General features: G+C 42.0%; 1 protein-coding gene across 2 annotated transcripts in view; it reads right to left on the reverse strand.

Annotated features, from left to right (window-relative positions):
- msrb3 (methionine sulfoxide reductase B3) overlaps positions 1-24,714 on the reverse strand; it is a 113,098-nt gene that overhangs the window by 40,541 nt on the left and 47,843 nt on the right. For both annotated transcript variants that reach the window (XM_048608009.1, XM_048608010.1), the window contains one exon: positions 19,891-19,919. In XM_048608009.1, coding sequence (XP_048463966.1) covers positions 19,891-19,919 — 29 coding nt within the window. The remainder of the gene's footprint in view (positions 1-19,890; positions 19,920-24,714) is intronic.

The following is a 24,714-nucleotide window of genomic DNA, read 5'->3' on the forward strand; positions in this document are numbered from 1 at the left end:
TCCATTACTTCCTTGAAATGGTCAAAACGTTCTGGATGTTAAAGTCTTCTGAACCTTAAAGTACTGCAGTTTGAAATGCCACCCAAGACTGTTATACTGTAATTTTTGTGTTTCAAATACTTTTTGTATATTTTGCATTGCCACAGAAGTGAATGGGATTTCATAGACAGGTCTCAGCCCGCAGGAAGTCAACTTATACCACTTTTAGTCTACAGTCTGGTATGAAGCCTATTTTGTTTTACGAAAATGAGTACAGCCTCTTTGGAAGATGATTCATTTTTTACCCCCAAATGAATTTGCCTGCATTTTTAAAAATAATCCATAGTGAAACGTATGGTCAGGTCTGGTCGGAAACTGCTTCAAGACAGACATGTGTAAAGCCCAACTTGATCCAAGACTTGGATTCACAGTTGGGGTTATAAACAAAGTGCTGCTGGCTGCAAGCAGATACCACAATGAGTGACCTGAGATTATTAGCTACAATGTTTAAGATAACTGTGTTTGTACTGTTTTAGCTGTAGAATGAAATAGCTAAATAGAAGATTAAGTAGAAATATGTTTATTTACTCCCCTGAAGATTTGGTGGGTCTCAATTGAGGCAGCAGTTTCAGCATTGTAACTGCCCCCAGCTTTCCTGGGATGAGTAATGAAATTAACATGCATAGGATTTCTGCCCTTCATTAGGATTCAGCAAATAGGATGGAAAGCACAAGCGTAGAGTTGTCAGGGAAGAAGCCATCTCAGATGAGGCAGAATGAAAAATGGGCAAAAAAAAAGCCAAAGTTTTCTTCACTATTTAAATCTGACAACTTTTCTGCTCGCCATCCTGAAATTGTTGACTACTTACACAGATGGTTCCACCAGCACTGGTAAATGCAGGCATGAACAAGATTATGGTGCATTGAGATGTTTAGCATCCTTTTTCTGGACTCCCTCCTGCTTTATTTTAAACAAGAAGGAATGCCTGAGAAGGGGTATATAATGTGATCATGTATGTAGCTGTTCATACAATGCAATCTTATATCTTTTCTCCCACTTCCCCATACACTCTTCACTAGAAATTTATCTAAATTTGCATTCCTCATTAGGAAATGAGATGCCCATTCAATCCATTTGACTATACTGTTCACTTTATATGTTAACAATTTGGAGAAAGCAGCTGAGGGCATTGTTGTGAGGTTTGTAGATGACAGAAACATAGGTGGTTGGACAGGTAATGGAAGCAGGGAGGCTGCAGAAAGACTTGGACAGGATAGGAGAGTGGGCAAAGAAGTGGCAGATGGAAGACAATGTGGGATAGTGTGAGGTTATACACTTTGGTAGGAAGAATAGAGGCACGGCCTGTTTTCCAAATGGGGAAAGATTTTGGAAATCTGAAGTACAAAGGAACTTTGGAGTCCTAGTTTAAGCTTATCTTAAGGTTAATATACAGGTAGTATTGGCAGCTAGGAAGGCAAAGGCAATGTTAGCATTCATTTCAAGAGGGCTAGAATACAAGCGCAGAGACATACTGCTGAGGCTGTATAAGGCTAGGTCAGACTGCACTTGGAATATTGTGAACAGTTTTGGGTTCCGTATCTAAGGGAGGGTGTGCTGGCATTGAAGGGAGTCCAGTGGAGGTTTACAAGAATCATCTCAGGGATTGAAGGGCTTGTCATATGAGGACTCTGGGTCTGTACTCGAGGGAGTTTAGAATGAAGAGGGGGGAATCTCATTGGAACTGACAAAATACTGGAAGACCTGGATACAGTGGACGTGGGGAAGCTGTTTCCACTATTGAGAGGGGCTGGGACCTGAGAGTGACGGGACAACCCTTTAGAACTGAGATGAGCAGGAATTTCTTCAGCCAGAAGGTGGCGGATCCATGGAACTCATTGTTGAGGAAGGCTGTGGAGGCCAAGTCACTGAGGTCTTTAAGACAGAGATAGATAGAATCTTGATTAATAAAGGGATCAGGGAGAAGGCAGGAGAATGGGATTGGGAAACACATCAGCCATGATTGCATGGTGGAACAGACTCTATGGTCTTAATGGCCTAATTCTGCTCCTATATCGTATGGTCCATAGTAGTCAGCAATACGAAATGAACGCTCAACATAAAAATACGTGTAAAAAAGGTACATTTCAAAAATGGATAAAAGGGGATCAATTATTTGTAATAAAAGATAACAAGGTGTAGAGCTGGATGAACACAGCAGGCCAGGCAGCATCAGAGGAGCAGGAAAGCTGACGTTTCGGGTCTGGACTCTTCAGAAAATCTACAATTATTTGTAGTTTTAACTTGGAATATTTCTTTAAGCTTTTACCCCTTTTATAAAACTACTTTGATATTTCATAGCTACCAAATGTAATAATTTATGGAAGCTCTCTCAAACTGGACTGATCTTAGTAATCTAATCAGTTTAAAAAGAACTATTTTAAATAAATCAGCAATACAAACAAGGGCATACTTAAACAATTTTGACATAAAAGGCTCGTTTACTGATCTATTTTCAGGCAGCATTTTTTCTAGCTAGATTATCTTCATGCATGAAGTGTATGATTTTGCGGTCCTGCTGACTCCAAAGAATGCTTCTGTGAGTAGCTATCTCTGAGACAGATTTCCCCTCTCCCGAAGGTAACATGAATTTGGTGCCAAGTTAAGGGAATTATCAAAGGTTCAGAACAGTAATGTCATTAAGCAGAAAAAACAATCAAACATTTGCAGAGAGTGGAATAAATGATGGGATGTCCACTTGGAATTATGGTAACAGATGAAATATTAAACCCACGTCTTTTTTTTAAATGTGTGCCCATCATAATGGACCAATGTTACATTCCACACTTGTAACAGAGACAGGATTGTTTTTTCATCAGTAATTCTGAACTAAGCTATATAAATGCAATTAGGTGCAATTTTTTTCAAGAGTTTAAATAGCATTTCGATGACCACCACCTGCAAGTTCCTCTTCAAGCCTCACAACATCTTGACTTGTAGATATACTGTTGCACCTACACTGCCATTAGGTCAAAATCCTGCAACTCTCTCCCAGTGGTATAGTGTGTCTTTCTACACCAAATGGACTGCAGCAGTTCAAAAAGGAAATTCACCACTATATTCTCAAAGGCAACTAGGGATGGATAATAAATGCTGGCCCAGCTAACAATGACTACATTTCACAAATGAAATAAATACTCGTCCGCTCGGTGATTTCTAATTGAATCATAGAGGGCATCATATGAAAAGCACAGAATCACTGTTCTGAAATTTGGCATTTAACTGTGCACGTGCAGATCCCAGATGCATACTGAAATTTCTGAGGTGGACTTAGAGCAAATGCTGACCTTTACACCATTATTATTACTGTTTAAAAACTGGCCAAATTTATTTTTTACCTATTCCAACACTAAACTATTTAATTTGGCAAAAATCACATCATTTGAATATATTAAGACCTGTCTGTTGCATTCCTGTGCTTTCTATGAAACTCTAATCTTACCAAATATATCAGGTTAGTAAAAATATCACACTTTTTCATTTTGTCTCATTTGAACAAGAATAATATACCACAATGGAAAATGTTCAGTACTCCTCTAATTTAGTCTATATTTCCATTAATCAATTATTAGGCTTTTTGGTCAAATCATAGGGAAATTTGCACAATATGAAAGGCTCATTGTAAAATTCTTCATATGTATTGCTGTGTAAAAATGAATAAAAATTCACCATAATCTTGTCAGTCCATAGGGCTGCTGTCTCATTAGAGAGACAGATGACTGGTGGTTGTTTAACCTGAAGGTCGCCACACCTCAGGAAAGGATGGAGGCTGAGAAGGAGAATCCTTCATAGTAATAGCCAGAGCAGGAATTGAACCTTTGCTATTGTTGTCGCTCCATATCGCAAATCAGCTGTCCATCCAACTGAGCTACATCATTAGTAACCCCACTAGTGTACTGTGATTGCCTCAAGATCATTGCAAAAATCAGGATAAAAATATAAAAGAAACAGTTGCAGAAATATAAGCTGCAACTGACTTGTTTTTGCAATGTGAAAATGACCCTCCTTTTCAGTCACTAGGATGATGTTTTGTTTTATTTTAGAACTGCAAAGAAAGTTCATTTAACAGCCATATAAGAAAACTGGTAGACTTTCTCCTATATGGAGCAAAAATAAGGAAAATGAATATGATAGGATTAAGGACGACAAGCCTCTACTGTAAAGCTTAATATTATGACAAAAATATCACAGGAATTTCAGATAATTTTCTAAAACCTGTTTTAATGAACACAATTGACCTCTACTGCCTATCAATTTATTCTTATCTGACAGACTTTTGAACGTTTGGTCAAAATGGGCAAAGACTGTTAATCTTTTCTCTTAAAAGTGCCTCTTTCTCCTTGAAATAAGAATGAGAAAACAAGCTGTCAGGCCAAAGTTATGTAGCACAGCACACTCTACCACCAAGGTTGTAAAAAGAGTAGGAAACTCAACAAGTAAATTCTCATTTCCCATTAACAATTGCTCTAGGTACAAATTCATACTTGCACCAATGCATGAAAAGGGGGTTTAGGGTCACATTCCATTTTCTCACTTACAAAACATGCTTTACAGTAAGTTATAGCAGAGAGATAAAAGAAGATGTAGGCCATCTCATCTCCTGGCAATGCAGAATCATGACCTGAAAGACCATTGATCATGTTAATGAAAACAACCTGCTTAATGAAAGTTTACAACATTGTGTAGTTAGCCGTTCAACAAAGCAAGAACAAGCTTAGTTTAAGATATAAAGTAGATATTTCAGAGTAAACCAATGATAGATAGGCACTCTTTTACACAATGTTTACACTTTGTAAGGACAAGGACCTCAAGTAGAAAACTATTGTTTGGACTGAAAAATATAAAGTGAACAGGATGCATTTGTCACAGCAGTGAAAAACCCTTTTAAAATGTTTGATTTATTATTGATTGTTGCTGAAAAAATTTGAGAAATAAGTAACATTATATAAAAAAATCAAAAGATATTTTTGACATTCTGGTGCTAGAGAATTGATTAAGTAGAACTTTACCACTTTCGTACAATAGCTGGACATTTTCGTTCATTTTCCATTTCAAACCAAGGTTGTTGACTAGCATAGGGATAATGTCCCATGGGCGATTACTCAGTCCTTTTAGCGTTTTGTCTAAATAGGGGTGTAAACTGCAGCAATTTAACATGAGGACACCACAACCATACTGGAGTTTAGCTCTAGCTATCATCCAGTGGACTAAATTCAGGAGCAGGAGGGAGAGTTAATGTTGTATTCCTTTAGCAGGAAGCATAGAAGCCTATTGTGTTGTCCACATTATTACCTGAATTAAGATCAGTTACTCAGCATACAACATGAACTAAACTTCGAATTTTATAACCATAACAAATATCAGAGTTAAATACTGAACAATTAGGGTATTTTGCACAGGATATTTTCTTCATGTTTGAGGTGAAAGATAAGCTATTAGTAGATTCTAAAAGTAATTAATTAATTTTCTCAAAAACAGCTTTTTTCTCATTTTTAAAAATGTATTTTTTAACCTATGCTTTTAGTTATTCTGGCATCACACAGTGTCTCAGCTGGAGAAATATTAAGTGGTCAATTGTTCCCCAGCTTCAATATATTGAAACTTTTTAATTGCTTGTCACCTGTGGCTCAGTTGGTAGCACTCATCTCTGAGTTACAAGGTTGTGGGCTCAAGTGCGACCTTAAGTCTTGTGCACAAAATGAAGGTGGAATCTCTGCGGGAACACTGAGGAAGTATGGTAATATTGGAGGGTGCCAATATTTAGACAATATGTTAAGCTGTGGCCCCATAAGCCTATTTGGGTGGACATGAAAAAAAAACCCATGTCACTATGTCGAATCAGAGTAAGTGAGTTATTCCTAGTGACCTGGCCATTATTTATCATAGGATCCCTACAGTGTGGATGCAGGCCATTTGGCCCATTGAGTTCACACTGACTCTCCGAAAAACATCCCACCCAGAGTCACCCCCTATCCTATTCCTGTAACCCAACATTTCCCATGGTTAATCCATCCAGACCCACACATCCCTAGACACTATGGGCAATTTAGCACAGCTAATCCATCTAACCTGCACATCTTTGGACTGTGGGAGGAAACCCACGCAGACACAGGATGAACACGCAAACTCCACACAGCCACCTAAGGGTGAAATCAAAATTGGCTCCCTGGCACTGTGAGGCAGCAGTGCTAACCACTGAGCCACCATTCCGCTATTGGTTATCCCTCAGCCAATGTCACAAACACCAGATTTTCTGGTCATTATAACAATTCTGTTGCCAGGACCAACAGGGAGAATGCTGAAGGAATTCATCAGCATCTGAGAGAGAAAGAGTTTCGAATCCAGTACAACACTTCCTCAGAACTGGTGAGGTCCTGAAGAAGAGTTGGACCAGATTCATCAAAACGTTAACACCGTTTCTCCCTCTTGATTCTACCCAATCTGTGAAGTTTTTCCAGCATTCTGCATGGTTATTTCAGGATTCCAGCATGTGCAGTATTTTGCTTTTAATTGATTGTCACTAGGATTTTGTTGGATACAAAGTAGCTGCCACATCACCAACAGTGGTTATACTTTAGAACTACTTCACTGGTTGGAAAGGACTTTGAGCTTTCCAGTGGTTGTTAAATGTGTTATTAAATAAACCAACTATGTCACTTCTGCCGACGCTGTTAACGTCAGGTCTGCTGTTGCCAACCTCTCAGTTCCTACAGACTAAGGGGGTGGGTCTGTAGCTATGCCTGCCTCTTTGTAGTCCCTTTTCTGCTGTTAAACTGGCACCATCACCCACCTCTTCCTCCGCTACATCGATGACTGCATTGGCGCTGCCTCGTGCTCCCACAAAGAGCTTGAACAGTTCGTCAACTTTACTAACGCCTTTCACCCCAACCTCAAATTCACCTGGACCATCTCCGATACCACCCTCTCCTTCCTGGACCTCTCCATCTCCATCTCTGGTAACCGCTTCAACACCAACATCTATTTCAAACCCACCGACTCCCATAGCGACTAAACTACACCTCCTCTCACTCACCCTCCTGCAAGAATGCGTTCCCTTACTTCCAATTCCTCCGCCTCCACTGCATCCGCTCCCAAGATGGTGCGTTCCACTCCCAGACATCCCAGATGTCCTCCTATTTCAAGTACCGCAACTTCCCCTCTCCAGTGATCAAAAATGCCCTCGCCCACATTTCTTGCATTTCCCACACTTCTGCCCTCAAACACTCTCCCTCCAACAAAAATCAAGACAGAATCCCCCTGGTCCTCACATACGACCCCACCAACCTCTGCATCCAGCGTATCATTCTCTGCTACTTCCGCCACACACAATCTGACCCCACGACCAAAGAGATATTCCCCTCCCCCACCTTACTTGCCTTTCATAGGGACCACTCATTCCATGACTCCCTCGTCTGCTCCACACTCCCCACCAACCCCACCACACCCGGTATCTTTCCCTGCAACCACAGGAAGTGCTACACCTGTCCCCACACCTCCCCCCTTACCTACATCAAAGGTAAAAAGCAAACCATTCATATATCCGACAGGGATTCACCTGTACGTCATCCAACCTGCTCTACTGCATCCCCTTTAGACCAAGCGCAGGCTCAGGGACCATTTTGTGGAGCATCTGCGCTCTGTATGTGACAAATGACAATACCTTCTGGTCACCAACTATTTTAACTCCCCCTCCCACTCCCTGGGTGACACGTCCATCCTGGGCCTCCTCCAGTGCCACAATGACACCACCCACAAACTGGAAGAGCAGCACCTCATATTTCGCCTTGGGACCCTACAGCCCAATGGCCTAAACATGGAATTCACCAGTTTTAAAATCTCCCCACCCCCAGCCTCAGCCCATGTCCAAACCTCCCTCTCATCACCGCCTCATTGATCTGACACAACCAGCCCATTCCCTTCCCCACCTATCCGCCCCTCCCAACCCACCGACCAATCCCCACCACTCCCTGTCTGCATTCACCTTTCCCCAGCCCCACCCCACCTCTCTCTATTTATTTCCCAGCTCCTTTCCCCTCCCCATTTCTGAAGAAGGGTCCCGACCCCAAACGTCAGCTTTCCTGCTCCTCTGATGCTGCTTGGACTGCTGTGTTCCTCCAGCTCCACATGGTTATCTCTACTCCAGCATTGGCAGTTCTTACTATCTCCTTATTAACTGAAAGTTTTTTTTCTAAGTTTGATCATAACAATAATTGGCAATCATGAGTTTAGATACTTTCGCCACACTTGACTGTGAAGGAAAGTTTCACTGTTGTTCAATACTGTACCGATATTTGTAGCTCAGTGGAGATTTGTGACTTGTATAATGAACTGGATAGATCCATTTTACCATTCCACAGCACAGCAACTCAAGTTTATATTGTGAAACTGACCCCTCTTTACTCCAATGATAATCTGAATCCACCGATGCAGATTTTTGTTAACAAGATCAGGAAATGAAATTTGGACCTAGATTAATTTCCACTTCAATTATTCCTCCTGCTTCCACACCAGCATTGTTGCTGCTCGACCCTGCAACCCTCTACATTGTGACTACTGCTCCACCACTCCCACTCAATTACTGGTGCTGCTCCACCACGCCTATTCCCATTCTATTACCACTGTCGCAAAACCTAAATAGATAGTTTTTAAAAACTAAGTTCCATGGGTTGCAATCACAGGAAGCCAATTTCACTAAGAATTGTAAAGTTTCATCCAGTTATTGGTTAACAGCAGCATTCAGGATAAATCCTCCCAATCTTCTCACAAAATCATGGCTTTACTAGACAATGAGGCCTTAAACTACTGCCTTAAAGCACGTTGCAGAACTCACATTATTAGGCCAGTGGGAACACATGGGACCCTTGCATTAAAAACATTGTAAAATAAGTTTATAAAGTGATAATTTACTGAGTTCTCTTTAAAAATGGCTTTACCACATTTGTTTTACACTACACTCTGTGAAAGTCCAAAACATTTGGGACTACCTACAAGAGACCATTTTATACCTCTGCACACCCAAATGAAACTCTCATGAACCAACCATTTCTTTGAAATATGCACAAAATGGTAATTTAACTGTCCTGTATGCTGGAACTCTTATTACAATACTAGAAAGCACCAAAAGACCAAGAGCTAATTAATTTCATTTATCTTGGAATGACAGGGATTCAGAAGAATGGCAACCTGTAACTATCCAACTAACATTTGACAAAAACATTTGATGTATAGTTTCAAAGTATAACAGAGGTTTCTCAGTCCTAAATGTTTTTACTGCAGTGCAGAGAAGCTATGTCAAAAGGTTTCCTGGAACCTATTATCAATTTTACAACCCACACTAGCTCATTCTGTGCTATCACAACTGTGCTATCGTAACACTAGTGCAAAGAGATATTGTATATTAAATTTTTATGTGAGGATAATGATGCATAATTAGTTCCCACTATGGACCAACAAAAAAAATGTCAACATTATCTCCCAGATAACTGTTGTGCCAAAGCAGTAAAATACAAATCAAAAGGAACTGGAGGCGCTGAAGTTCTGACCATGAAATTTACTCACCAAGGACCACCTGCTACAGGATACACGGCCAGAAATACTGCAGGCTTGAAATGATTTGAAACAATGCTTTCTTTCAAATTGGCTCAAGTTGAAAATTTGCTTGGCAGCTATAACGTGGAATCTTTTTTTAAAGATCTCTAACAGAGCTCCCTGGTGACCTAATACCAAAAGCACAGTCTGGTGAGGCACCAGGCCACACAGGTCAGAAGGTAAAAGGACTGATTTATACTCTGCATTATAACTATGAAGTTTATATGATTGTTATGGTTTGGAACTACAGGCTGGATTTTACCATATATTAGCGAAGTGTTATTTTCATGGAGTTTCATGCACAGCTTGTTTCTACGAAGCACAGTGAGGTTTCTCATGTTATCATCAAAACACACTCATTAACTACTTATCACTGTGGTGCCAATCTCTTTCGGAGACAGTAAAATTTTCTGACCGACTGTAGTCAGTCGCACATGTTACCACATGGATACCTTGGCATTCCTGGCACTAGTGGCATATTTAAAAGAACAATGCACACGTAGTCAAGTATGGAGCTCCCTGCATGGATCCGCATGTCTGCTCTGGGCATAGATGAGAAGTAGAAATAGGTGCCACACTTCCAGACAGGGATCTGGAGGTCCTGGTGGACAAGGTGGTGCAAAGGGCACGCACCTCTTCCCAGAGGACTGCCAGAGGTCGTCATGTCACTAGACCCTGCCATCTGACCCGGAGGGTGCCACCTATGTCAGTACAGAGTTTGTGGTCTGGAGAGATGCCCAGCAGAACAGAGAATTCTTGGTGAATAAGCTTCTCACCCCTGCCAGGGTAACTGTCTAATGCCTCGCAATCATCTCTCTGTGTTACTGAATCTACCTCCCACTAAGTCTCATGCCCTACCACTCTCACTGTTCCCTCACCCAGTCTTGCCAATCCATCCACTCCCAACCCCCCAAACCCCCTGCCTCACTAACAGACACACACAAGCTACTAAACCTACATGGCCTTGGTACTGCACACTGACTTAATCAGGTCACTTTTCCCGTACCTGCACAGACATACTCTGTCTGGATATACTGTAAGGCCCCACCATCCAAGCAGCAGAACCTCACGTTCAGCTGGGCACACCATCTGCTCCACCATGGGGGTAGAACGGGCTTCACTGCTTCCATGCTCTGACCGTCAGGGATTGCGCAGCAGATTCATCAGCCATGGCTGAATTTGGAAACTCTTGTCTCCCACTAACCATCATTGAAAGGCATCTGGCTCCTCAAATGCAGCAGGAACAAGAGAGTTCTCAGGGATACAGGCATCATGGCAGTTCCCAGGGTACGAAGCACAAAACTCAAAGAAGTGGTATCGATGGCTACAGATGACTTGCACGTAGAATCCCTACAGTGTGGAAGCAGGCCATTCGGCTCATCAGGCCCACACTGGTCCTCTGATGAGCATCCCACCCAGAACCACTCCCTACCCTATCTTTCTAGCCTTGCATTAGCCCATGGTTGACCTACCAGCCAGCACATCCCTGGACACTATCTGGCAATTTAGCAAAGCCAACTGACCTAATCCGCTCATCTTTGGACTATGGGAGGCACCCAGAGGAAACTCCGCACAGACAGTTGCCCGAGGTGGAATGGAACCCAGGTTCCTGGCACTATGAGACAGCAGTGCTAACCACTGAGCCATCGTGCCGCCCTTGAATAATGTCACATTGGTGAATGAAACCCTTTTCTGTTGATGAACTCAGCAGCACAACATTATGGGCCTCTCAACAAGGGTGTGTGCGTAATCTATTGAGCCCTGGACCTGGGGTAAGTTGGCAACATTGCCAAATTCTACTGACTGGGCCGTAGCACTGGACTCACCTCACAGAAATGAAATGGAGGTGTCATCTGGCATAAATGGCAGTAATCAATCCTGATACATTTGTGGGTGAACAATGCCGAGATCCCACACAGGTCCTTAGTAGCTCCTTATAATAAGCAGATCACATAAAAGTTGAGCACAGATGTCACTTGATGACCACTGGGGGTAAAATGGTCTTTTGGTCTCAAGTTTCATTCCAGCAGCTTTATAGTGGCCCAGGAGATTCTGTCTGTGTGAACACTGCACCTTTCTCATCCAAAGAAAATGCCATCAAGGATGAATGACTCTGGCCCTCCTATGCCTCCTACAGACCGAGGAATCATTTAGCTGTGAGGTCCTCGTGTAAAGATTGGTTGGCATCTGCTGGAGATTGCTGTTGCTCCCGGGCTTACGGATGCCTTTTTTCCACTTCCATTTCTCGATGCCTTAATTGTATCACAGCAACAGTGAGGTATCATATACTGTGGCTGGATACATCAGTCAGACTAACAAAAGTGACAGCGAGACATGAAGCATTCCAACAAGGAGGACCATGTATTGATTCATCTTGATACTCTAACACTGGATCTTATTCTGATGAATAATGACGTGTTAAAGAGACAGTCAAAGAGTATAAATGCCGTATGAGGACTGAAACTTTCTCCTTCCAGCCCCATGTCATACACAAAAAGCCATAATTGTATGTAAGAGATTCCCAACTTACAGTTCAGATAGATAGGAGATCTGTACCATTGTCCCTGTGCACTGTAGGAGGTGTATTAGCTGTCTGTGTTGTGGCCCTGCCTACTCCTGCTCAGAGACATTGCCAACATTACTCATGATGGACAATTACACCTGAAATGGTTGGGTATGCATTTCCCATGCATAATGAGATGATTGCAAGTGACTTTAACCTGCACTCTGCAAGTGCATGATTGATGTAATTGCCCCTGGAAAGCCCTCCTGTCATTCAGAGGTGGTGTCAATGTTTTTGGCCAGCAAACAGACACATTTTCCCCCACATGGTTGCAGCCATGTTCTACTCATGTCACATTTAGCAATTGGAAGAGGTTAGAAGGCAGTGCAGCTGTGCTGAACAGCATGAGTACCAGACTCGGCCTGGCTGTCAGCTGCTCCCATCCTTGAATCTACATGTCCCTTTCTACCTAGCACTCCCTGCACAGCCCATCTCTATTGAACCTGCACATGGTCACACCCACTGTCTTAGGTGACTACCTATTACCACAACTCCACCTCTCTCAACACCATCTGGAAGCATCTCATACATTACCAGCTCCCCCACTTACATATCAAATTTCTCCCCTTCACCATCCGTCTGCAACCCAGGCTCCTGCCACAATGCCCAGCATTGAGTCACCCAACGTCCCAAATGCAACAGCATTCCCTCTTATGCAGCAATGACACTCATTCTGCTGATGCCCCCCAGAGAGACCATGCCCCACTTTCCTCAACCCTTAGAACAGCACAGACTGATGACTGACCAGACCTCCAAAGGCTCTCTATGCAGCTCTCTGATGGATGACCTGCTAATTGCCTGATAGGTTGCACTGGACTTGCAGGACTAACTGTCCCCAAGTCCCTGGACTGATTGCAGACACTGCCCTTGGCTGACTGTACCAGGACCTCTGACTGGCAGCAGTCCCCCTTGATTTGACTAATCTCTTTGAATTTGAGACGTGGTTATTTGGTTGTCACACATACAATCATTTGGTGTTTCCTGCACAGGTTGCTGATATATGCTGTAGGTGTAAGATTGTACAGCAGCTTGCTACGTCAGCAACATGATATATGCAGGGTAGGAATGCTGTGAGCATCCAGGCAGGTATGAAGTGAGTGAGCAGCCTGAAATATAGCCTGGTCCCATTTGTAAGCTGGGTGTCTGTGCGTGCAAAGTGTCCTTGCAGTGGTGCCAGCGTGCTCCAAAGTGCTGAGGGATGCAATCAGAATGTGCCATGATAGTGTGGATAGTGCGGAGAGAATGGCATATGTCACATATCAGTATCCATGAACATGGGTGCACAGAGTCACTACCCCGAACGGTGGCCAGAGATGTTGGTGCCAGTTTCCAAGACAGATGTCTGGAGGTGCAGGCAGCCAGCTGGAGTTACCAATACCCACTCTGACTTTCATGTTAGGAATTCCTGGTGCCTAGTTTCTATACAGCAGGTGGTAGCATATCACTGAGGTGAGATTAAGAAAGAACGATAGTGATAATGACTGATAATCACTATAAGTAGGTTTTCCACTGCTCACTCATGAGAATCTCACGTCTGAAACTTAGTTGGAAAATGTAACTCGCGGCTCCTGACATCAAGAAAGGCCTCATTCAATTCCTCACATCATTCTTCCAAATTTTATACCATAGCCCATGTCATTTAGGGTCTGGGAAGATTTCATCCATTGACTTTGACCAGTCAGTCACTAGATAGTGAGAAGAAATTTTGCAGGATTGAATGGACTAGATGTTGAGAACTGACACAATACCCATCAGCAATTTGAGATTTGCAGTCATCTTCACTTTCAACAACATTTTAATTTAGAACAGAATTCAAAATTTCAAACCACGAGAGGATTTGTACACTTATCTTCGTATACAGACTTATGACCATTGGATGCGGTAGCAAAACAATTTTATATCAGAGTTATAAATTTTACCATCAAATCTTCAAAAGCAAACTTTTATTTCAATTTTCAAAAAATGTATAAATATTATACTCAAGTCAAGTTAACATGATTTCTAAACATTTTTTAAAGCAAAACTGAAAGTTCAACACAGAACAAATCAGTTCTAAAGTAGGTATTAAGTCTATATACTTTGTGAATATAGCTTCTGACTATATCCTGTCTAAAATTGTGATGGCATTTGTAAAACAAAGGGGTTGGTATTCCATCAACTCCCTGATATGTAACATAGGCATGTACTTACACCAGAAGTTAAACAAGAGTGTTCATTTTCACTGCATTTCCCAAACCACAATTTCAAATGGAACACTGTACAAGAAAATGTCCAACATTCTGTTCAGTATGATTTCTGACACTTTGAATGTAGTTTCCAGAGCCTGACAAAAACTGAAATACCCACATTTTATATTTAAAACATTATTGCAGGTAATTTATTTTGCACACTGCATATGCAGAGCTGGACAGACTATACTCAATTGAATGGTCAACTAAATTCTGTACTTGATTTGAAACTTGATCTGGAAAGTTGGGTAATATTTTCAGTGCTGTCATCAATCATGATTTTGTTAATGATTTGTTGATTTTTGACATTTTTTTAAATAAAAGGAGCACACAATTCACAAGGATAAAAGGCAGGAAGTTATTTTTCATCTCTCCTAGTCAAGAATGTATGGCAGCACATAAACGGTCTGCCCCTCACCCAATAATGCAAAATCAACTCATTTAAATACTTTACTGGTACTCCAAGTGATGTGCAAGGATTATTGGCGTTGGAGTACTGATTTTCACATACATGTAATAATGAACATATTAAACTGCCCCTCAATCACTGGATTTCACTGGCTCCGATAACGGGTTGAATTTTCACCTTTGGAGTGGGTAACAGTTAACGACTTAGGTTTTTAACTAGGGTGGTTTCTTAATTGGCATGGAGACAAGTTCCCTGTCCAATTAAGGGTGGCAGGCAGTTTCTCAGAGCTGGGAGGTTGAAGGCTCACCGGCCTTTGAGAAGCACCCAACTGCAGTACAACGTAAGTAACCAGAAAGTGCCCTCTCTGCCACTCTCTACAAACTTTAAGGAAGTACAAAAAAAGCATCTTCTGCATTTGTGGTTTGGGTGCAGTGAGAAGCCCCTGGAGAGGGTGGTCTTTAGGTGCAACCCTACCAAGGCAGGCAGGTCGGGATTGCAGCCCTGCCTGGAACACAAATTCAGTAGCTTGCTGCTGGGTGCTCATTTCTAAGCAGTTGATTCGTCCCACATTGTGTTAGAAAACTTGAGGCCAACTAGAAAATTCCCACTGGCTTCCTAAGCTTCCTTTTAACAAAGATTCTGAATGAGATTATTTGGGTGCTGCGTCAGAGTTAGCATCTTTCCATAATCCCCAGACCCTTGTCACCAAAATGGCCAACACTGGGTTGGACCTTTAGTCAGGCTTGAAAATTCCATCCAGTATGTTTTATACCAGGCGTTCTTCATCTCTTTGCTTCTGAAGTTCCCCTCCAGTTTTATAAAATTCCACAAAATAATAACAGGTATTTTTTCTGTATAGAGAATAGTTGTACAATTAAGCACAAAGAATTGTTACTCTTGTTTTACTTATTGTGAAACTGTTTGCTTGTGCTGGATTGATATTCAGTTGAGGGGACAAAAACAGAATTTGCTGGAAAATGTCAGCAGGTCTGGCAGCATCCAAGAGCGAAATCAGAGTTAATGTTTCAGGTCCAGTGACCCTTCTTCAGAACTGATGGTAGCTAGGAAATAGATAACACAGTGTGGAGCTCAAGGAGCACAGGACCAAGGCAGCACCAGAGGAGCAGGAAAGTTGATGCTTCGGGTCCAGACCTTTCATTTTCTGAAGAAGGGTCCCGACCCGAAACATCAACTTTCCTGTTCCTCTGATGCTGCCTGGCCTGCTGTGTTCCTCCAGCTGCACACTGTGTTATCTCTGACTCCAGGATCTGCAAATCTTACCATCTCGTTGCTAGGAAATAGTTTTTATACAGAAGAAAGGGTGGGGGGAGGGGTTAAGGAGTGAACGATGGGTGGAGATAGAGCTCAAAGTGAGAACAGTTGGACAGACAAAGGAGTGGCTAACAGTCAGCCTAGGAGAATGAATGGTTGCTAATGGGTACTATTAGTGGCTAACAATAGGTAGTGTATCTTAGCAGATCACGTGATAACCAGGCCTGATGTGTGGGAGTTGGGGGTAAGGGCATGGGAGAAGGTGCCTCCAGTGCTAAAATTGTTGAACTCGATATTGAAACCAGAACATTGCAGAGTTCCCAAGTGAAAAATCAGCTGTGCGCTGAGCTTCGCCAGAGCACTGCAGCAAGCCTCAGACAGAGATGGTGGCCAGGGAACATGGTGGTGTCTTGAACTAGCAGGCAACTGGAAGCTTGGGGTCTTTTTTGTGGACAGAATGTAGGTGTTCTGCAAAGCGGTCACCCAGTCTACGCTTCATTTCCCCAATGCAGAGGAGACCACATCCTGAGCAGTGAATGCAGTAGACTAGATCGAGTGAAGTGCAGGGTAAAGTGCTGCTTCACCTGGAAGGTCTGTTTGGGCTTTTGGATACTGGGGATGGAGGAAGTACATGGGCAGGTGTTACATCTTCTGCAGTTGCAGGGGAAGGTGGCATGGGGCTGCCGGGTGATGTTGGAAGTGAAGGAGGAGTGGACCAGGGTTTCCTAGAGGGAACAGTCCTGGCAGAAGGCTGACAAGGGAGGGGAGGGGAGGGGAATGTGTGTCTGGTAGTAGCATCCCACTGGAGGTGGTGGAAATGGCGGCTAACAATTCTCTGGATGTGGATGCTGGTGGGATGGTAGATAAGGACAAGGGGTCCCTATCACTGTTGTGGCAGGTAAGAAAGGGGGTGAGGGCTGAAGTGAGAGAGATGGGTCAGATCCAGCTGAGGGCCCTGTCAACTACAGTGCTGGGAACTCCTTGGTTGAGGAAGGGATGGACATTTTGGAGGTCCCCTTGTCCAAGTTGACATTATCACAACAGATGCGACAGAGATGGAGGAACTTGGAGAATGGAATAGAGTCTTTACGAGAAGCAGGGTGTAAGGATGTATAGTCAAGATAACTGTGGGAGTCAGTTCGTTTGTACTGGCCAGCAATATCCCCAGAAATGGAAACAGAGATGTTGAAGAAAGGAAGGGAGGAGTCAGAAATGGACCAGGTGAAGGTGAGAGTGGGGTGGAAATTGGAAGTGAGATTGATAATCCTTTCAATTTACAGATGAGAGGGGGAAGCTGCACCAATGATATCATTGATATATCGGAGAAACAGTTGTGGATGGGGGATGTTATAGGACTGGAACAAGGAATGTTCCATGTACCGACAAAGAGACAGGCACTACTAGAGCCCATGCATAAACCCATGGCTAGCCCTTTGAACTGAAGAAAGTGAGAAGAGTTAGAAGAGAAGTTGCTCACCATGAAGATGAGCTCAGCCAATTGGAGGGGGTTGGTGGCACTTTGGGAATGGTTCAGGTCTTTTTTCCAGGAAGTAGACAGCCCCGAGACCATCTTGATGGGGGATGGATGTGTAAAGGGATTTTCCATCCATGGTAAAGAGGAGGCAGCTGGACCCTGGAAACTGAAAATTCTGAAACTGACGTAAAGCATGGGAGGAATCATGGAAATAGGTGGGCAGGGGCTGTACAAGAGGAGAAAAAAAATCAAGTCGAGGTAGGAAGAGAGGAGTTCAGTGGGACACGACCAGGTAGAAACATTGGGTCCGTCTGGGCAGTCCTGTTTGTGGATTTTGGGAATGAGGTCAAAGCAAGCCGTGCGAGGTTGGGAGACCATCAGCATGGAGGCAGTGGTGGGGAGATCACCAGATGAAATGAGGTGGGTGATCATAGTGGACACAATGACCTAATATTCCATGGTGGGATCATTGTTCAGGGGGAGATAGGAGGAGGTATCTGAAAGCTGGTACTCAGCCTCTGCAATGTAGAGGTCAGTCTGCCAGACAACAACAGCACCACCCTTGTCAGCAGGCTTAATTACAACATCAGGGTTGGATCTGAGAGCATGGAGTGCAGTAAATTCAGTTGAGAGGTATGGGTACCAGATTGAGGTTTGGGCAAGGCTTAGTGGTAATGTTTGTAGCCATTCTGCACCTGCCTAAGCAGCAAAGCTCTGTTACTAGCTGGTGGTTCACACGAATGGTCATCATGCTCGAACATGCATTTAGAAAGCTAATGGAGAGAGATGTGGACAGCCTGCACAAGATCTGCAAGCTTCGTATTTTTGATTATTTTTGGAGGAATCCTTGAAACCTTTTCACAGGTCACTAACACAATGGTGGACACTTGGTGCTTTGCACCATGTAGGATGATAAAGTGCATTCCCTGACTCATGATGTTCAATGCTACAGGAGATATGATGGGATACTTCCAAAATTACATGCAAACACCATGAGTAGAACTTAATTCAGGAGATGGGGAACCCCACCCACTGGCTACAGTACTGATAAGAGGGTGGAATAGCCACCTCTGGGGTAAGTTTGCTCAATTAATTGCCAATCAAACACTTGAGTGGCCATTGGTGGACTGACCATGGGATCAAGGACCCTCAGGTGCCTAAATCAGAGGCCAGCAGCTCTTCACTGCACATAGCACCAATGGGGCAGTGATAGGAATTGCCTGCAATGCACCCACCAGAGGCCCAGGATCAGTGGGGCATCCAAGCCACAGGTGAGAGAATCCAAGAGTGGAGGCAGGGATCAAGGGACGTGTGATTAGAGGCATGGGTAAAGGCAAGTACCCGATGCAGGTCTCTCAAGAACCCCATTGGAGCCTGCTAACATACGTGCTTTCTGGGCTTGCTGTGGGACAACTGTCCTGCCTTCTACTGGTTGGATAGCAGTGGCAGCAGGATGAGGCCCTTAAGTGAGTATTAACTGCCCACCTAAGGGTCTCAGCTGGCATAGGATGAAGTTGTTGGGGCAGAGGTGTGAGGTGGTGGTCCCACCTGATTCCCACTGCAAACACGCCTCAGGAGGGGGAATTAAACTCCGACCATTCCCCTCACCCCAGCCTAGAGTCAATCTTCTTTTGCACTATTTCACTGCAATCAGTCCAAATTAAGACAATTACACAAATGACTCCAGATGCAGTATTTGGTGTACATGCATGTGCATATTACCAGTCTGCAGGTGTGTTTTGCTCAATTGTGACCTGAATATAACTTGGATCAATAGTTTTTCTGCTTTAATTTTCCAGATTTAAACTCTAATATATTTTCCAGTTATATGTACTCGATATTTGTTGAAAATTTTTTGAAGAAGTTTCATTTTATAATTGCTTGTAATTTCATGAAATCCACTGATAACCTGTAGTGTTACACATGAATTAACTAGACAAAAGAACCCAAATAGAATTAGGTACTGTAACAGTTGTTTTTAGTCAGTTCTTTAATTGTTTCCTAGATGTCTATTCCTTGAAAAAGTTCAATTAGCACAGATGCCAGCCATCCTCTAAAATTTCAAATTCTCCAAATTGGTGCAGTTACATCATTTTAGAGAAACCTAAATCTAGTAACCCTGCCAGTGGAGGTAGACTTGGGACCTTGCCTTGTCCTTAAAGTGGAAAGCAATGACAAAATACTGAACGTGTATCCCAATTCCAGACAAGTAGAAAATCAATTTTTGTAATACTTTTGTTTTAAACTCTTAAAAATGCATTCAATTTAGATACAAGAAAAACTTGACAAATACTTACTTAGCTTCAAAAATTGTACATACCTGATCCAGAATCAAATTTGTTTGCTGACCTACAAAATGAAAGATTGTTTTAGTACAAGAACGATGCTTATACAAGTTTTTGAAGTGTGTAAACTGCACAAGTTTTATATGGGAAAGGAAATACATTTTCCACTTTATACTAATACTTAGTCATTTTCAATTAAGCTATTGCTGCTGGAATATAGTGGCACAGGCTCTTTACTACGATACAACAAATTCTAAGTACATACAGAATGCTTCTCTTTGCTTTTGATATCCCTTAAAATTTTCCTCTCCTAAATCACACACTGTAGAGATGTACCTGTACTCTTGCAAGTAGCTTTCAGGCCCTCATCCCAAGTGGTTTAGGCAGTTAATATTGGCAGAGAGTATAGAAGGCATCATATTCTATCCTCACACAATGACAATAGATATACACTTTCATGTAAGGGTCAACAGATAACAGTCAGAAGTGAAAATACTGACCTGTCCTTTCGTCAGCAGCAAGTCAACACTCAATAGAGAGGATACACAGGTGATTTGCAAGGAAGTTATCGGCATGAGGAATTTTAGATATAAAGAAAGTGAGGATAGGCTAGAATTGTTCTCTTTTGAATAAGGCTGGAGTGAAATTTAATTGGGATATATTAACTTCTGTGAAGTCCAGCAGATTTCAATATTCTAGGGGGAATGGATTGAAAATAATGGTTAGAAGGATAAAAGAGGGTTGGGGTGTAAATTTTTCAGAGGAAGTGGAACTCACTGCCTGAAAGGGTGATGGAGGCAGAAATACTCGTCTCATTTAAAATAAACAGGACTTGGATATGCACTTGAGATGCCATAACCTACATGATGACAAGAGCTGGAAGTTGCGATTGCGCTGAACAACACTTTTCAACTGGCAAGGACACAATGGACCAAATGGCTGCTTTCGTTGCTGCTATTTTTCCAACTTTCTAATTGGGCAGCATCTTTTCCCATTCTAGCTAATTCAGTTCGGGAACTGAACCAGCTTTCTGACTGGTACTGCATACCTCATGAAGATAATAAATCAGAAGAGGGAGGTGATTAATGTTAAAAGTATGAGAAGGTTTGAGAAGGTTTCCATGCCTTCGTGGCAGGTTGAACCACTGATTATTTATTTTCCATGGCTTTTAACTGAAGCGTTGTGTGTAGTGAAAACATGAGCCTTGGTCTGGACTTGAGCTTATCAATTGACAAAGTGAGTAGCTGATCAACCCAAGCAAGTATTTAAGTCTGTACTTGGCTGATCTCACCTGTAGCAGTAGTTGGGAGAGAGTACAATTTCTTTTATTGCTTTGTGGTGGGGAGTGGAAAATAAGCCAGGGTTTTTATTTACAATTTATTTCCTATCAGCCCCCTCCTAAAGGGGGTTAACTTGTGTGGATGTCAGGTGAAGATTACTGGTGGACCCTGGTGAAGTTTTTAAACTGCTGACTGCATCACACCTAAGAATGTGGTTTGAATAAGGTTCCAGAAAGTACCTTAAGACCATGGAACCACATTCCAGCAACTGTTCAGCATCTTCAGAGAGAAAGGATAGATAAATAATTGACAAGAAACAAGAATTATGAGAAAAATAAGCTTTGATGAAGTGAATAACCACCACTGGATTGCTCTCAAGATCTTGGTCAAAAATGTTTAAAAGTATGACTGATTTGGTATCAAAAAACCTCATGAATGTTCAATCCAAGTACTTCTCTTATAATTTTTTTTCCTAAGTTTGGAAGAGATTTTCTTCTCTTCACTAATTTATCCTACAACTGTTTCACATTTATAATATGTCAATCCTAGTGATAGAATTATTTTAATCCACTTTTGTTGTTTTGATGCACTAGTGAATTGCAGGTTAAATGATATTATCAACCTGACCACTCTGAAAACATACAGAAAATCCTTACATTGTTGGCTACAAAGTATCTTAAAACGCAGTGACTCAAAGCCAGATGTAATGCTTTCTCACTATTTGTTGCATAGCTTTCTGACTAGGCAATTTATACATTTTAAAAGGAAAAAATTCTGTCCTTGTGGGAACATCATGTTTCAGATATAAGTTAATGCTCGCTGTAAATTCAGGAGCCTTTGAAGCTCTCCATTCAGCTGTGGGAAAACTGCTGTTGGGTAATTACACTCAAGATGCTGCTGATGTGCTGTCAAGCAGAATTAACCCTCAGACTAGGCCTATCCATGCAAGCTGTTACAAGACAGCATTGTCTATACCGGACTCTCGAACCAATTAGTGAGCATGCTCTGGTCAGATTTATATCACACGTTAACGCTCAGTTGTATATCTGTCCACAGCTGCCACAGCAAGATACAAGAGTAGCTCAGCAGGAGCCAGTTAGAGGATGTTACATGCATAAAGACCGTTCAATAAAATGTATTAAACTACCTGAGAATGAGGCATTAACCTTTTCTTCCCCCAGCAACAGGGACAACTGAAGTGCACTTAAAGGTTATAACAGTATTTTGAATAAAAGTTGAGTTATAACTAAGGTTTTCATAAATGGAGCAAAAGAAAAACAGGATTAATTTTCAAAGTCTGACTTTATTGATATTTTATTGCATCTCCACTTACAATACAATGAAGTTGCCAGTTTCCTCAAGTGCTATATTCTTAAGGGACTTGAACCAAATGTTTCGCAGTCAAAAGGATGTGGCTGGGGATCAGGGTGGGGGTGCATATAAGCCATACAACTGCATAACCATAGCTCAGGCAAGTAATCTCAGAGTACAATGTCGAGTTGGAAGACAACACCTAGAAGTTGCTGAAATAAAGTCAAATTTTCAGGACACAACTCAAATATAGCATGAATGTTCTGATTTTTTAAAAAAATGCTAAAGCATGAATCAGAATCACACGTAAATGATGCATATGCTACTTAGTCAGTGGAAGAGTTTTGAAACACCACGAGAATTTCAGTTTCTCAATATTTAGGTTTAACTCTGTCTCAAAATATGGATTTCCTCCTTTCAGCCTAATGTGGCAAGAGTCCCAGTCGCCAAAATTTATTTTCTAAAACCATTGCACTTGTTCACTTTCCTTACCTCCTTTTATGGCTCTGAAAACATTAAACTAGCACTTAATCAAGCCTTCTAATATCTTCACCTTCAGCTTGTTATCTACATTTTCTCCCCTTTACACCTCTGAAATGCATTGAGATGATTTCCTATCTTAAAAGCATAAATATACCCAGTCAGTATTGCAAAATCTCTTCTAAGGTAGCATAAGGATCTTACTGGACATCTCCCTATGTCATGAAAAGTCAGCTCACCCTAGGATAACTAACTGTGTTTCATGACAGGCATGGAGCACATAAATAAACTAATATGTTGCTCCTTGAAAACTCCCATAAAGTTGTTTGGGTGTAAAGGGAATGGGTAGATGACTCCCTGAAATTGCTGTGTATTTTATATATAGTGGAAATACTGTCCAAGAAGTTTGTACAAAATCCCTGCCCCTCTAAACATATGATACATCTGCTCTATGCCATGTACAGCCAAACTGTTCTTTCAAAATCCCAACTATACATCCTTTGGATCTCTACCTGCCACAATGTTTCCGTTGCTACTTAATTGCGTAGCCACATACACACCTCCACTTTTAATGTTCCAGTTTTAAATAAACACAATACACTCTCAAACTCTCTCACTCTGGCCATACTGCCTGATAAGGGAACAGAAATCAGGGCCACACATGTTCAGGGCCAGACTTGAAAAAATATGGCAGTCAACTGGTTTAGCCACCGACATGCAGTACTGACTGGACCACTTCAAACCTCATCAGGTTCTGAGCCTATTAAAGATGCTCATTAATCCAGTATAATTCTAGAATGTAAAGATAACCAACAGTCAGCTTGTTTTCTTGACTCTAAACTATCCTTATGAACTCCTCACTCCTCTACTTCCATCTCCAACAAGGGCAAGGTTCAGGCAAATAGACCAGCTGCCTCTGCTGGACCTCTCTTCCATTAGCCAATCTCCATATTTTTACCTCTGTAACATCATCCACCTTCACCCAGTTTCAGTTGCTGAAATCCTTAATAGTTTCCCCAATATCTTTCTATCTGACTATTCCATGATATCTTACTTTTGTACTCTCCATAAATAGGAGGTCATCCAAAATTCTGTTGCCCATGTCTTAACACAATAACTCCTGTTCCCTTATCAATGCCTGCTCGCTGACCTACATTCGCACCTTACCTGGCAATGTCTCGACTTTAAAAATCCCACCTTCATTTTCAATAAGCTTGCCCTCCCTATCTCTAATATCTTCCCCAGGCCCATAATCTTCTAGAATATTTAATCCAGTTCTGGGCTTTAGTGCATTCCCAGTTAGAATTGTGGCCGTGATTTTATTTTGAAAGTCCCATTCTCTGGAATTCCCTAGCCACACTTCACTGCATCTCCTTTTCTGATGAAGGGTCTAGGCCCGAAACGTCAGCCTCTCTGCTCCTATGATGCTGCTTGGCCTGCTGTGTTCATCCAGCTCTGCACCTTGTTGTCTCGGACTCGCCAGCATCTGCAGTTCCTACTATCACTGCATCTCTACTTCACTTTTTTTGAGAATACCTTCAAGAAGACTTACCTCCTGGAATAACTGATATCTTCTCATGTCATTCAACATCATAATTTGTTAACTAATGTTCCTATGTAATGCTGTAGGATGTTCGACATGTTCTATAAGTTATTGCTGTTGTTATAAATTAAAGAAAAAGTAATCCCAGCATAGATCCTGAGGCACATCACTACCTGCATCTTATCAACCTGAAGAGCATTCACATTTCTTTTTGCTGCTTTCCATCTCTTTAATATTCATCTATA

The sequence above is a fragment of the Rhincodon typus genome, chromosome 18 (assembly GCF_021869965.1).
Source record: "Rhincodon typus isolate 14 chromosome 18, sRhiTyp1.1, whole genome shotgun sequence".
Taxonomy (NCBI): Eukaryota; Metazoa; Chordata; class Chondrichthyes; order Orectolobiformes; family Rhincodontidae; genus Rhincodon; species Rhincodon typus.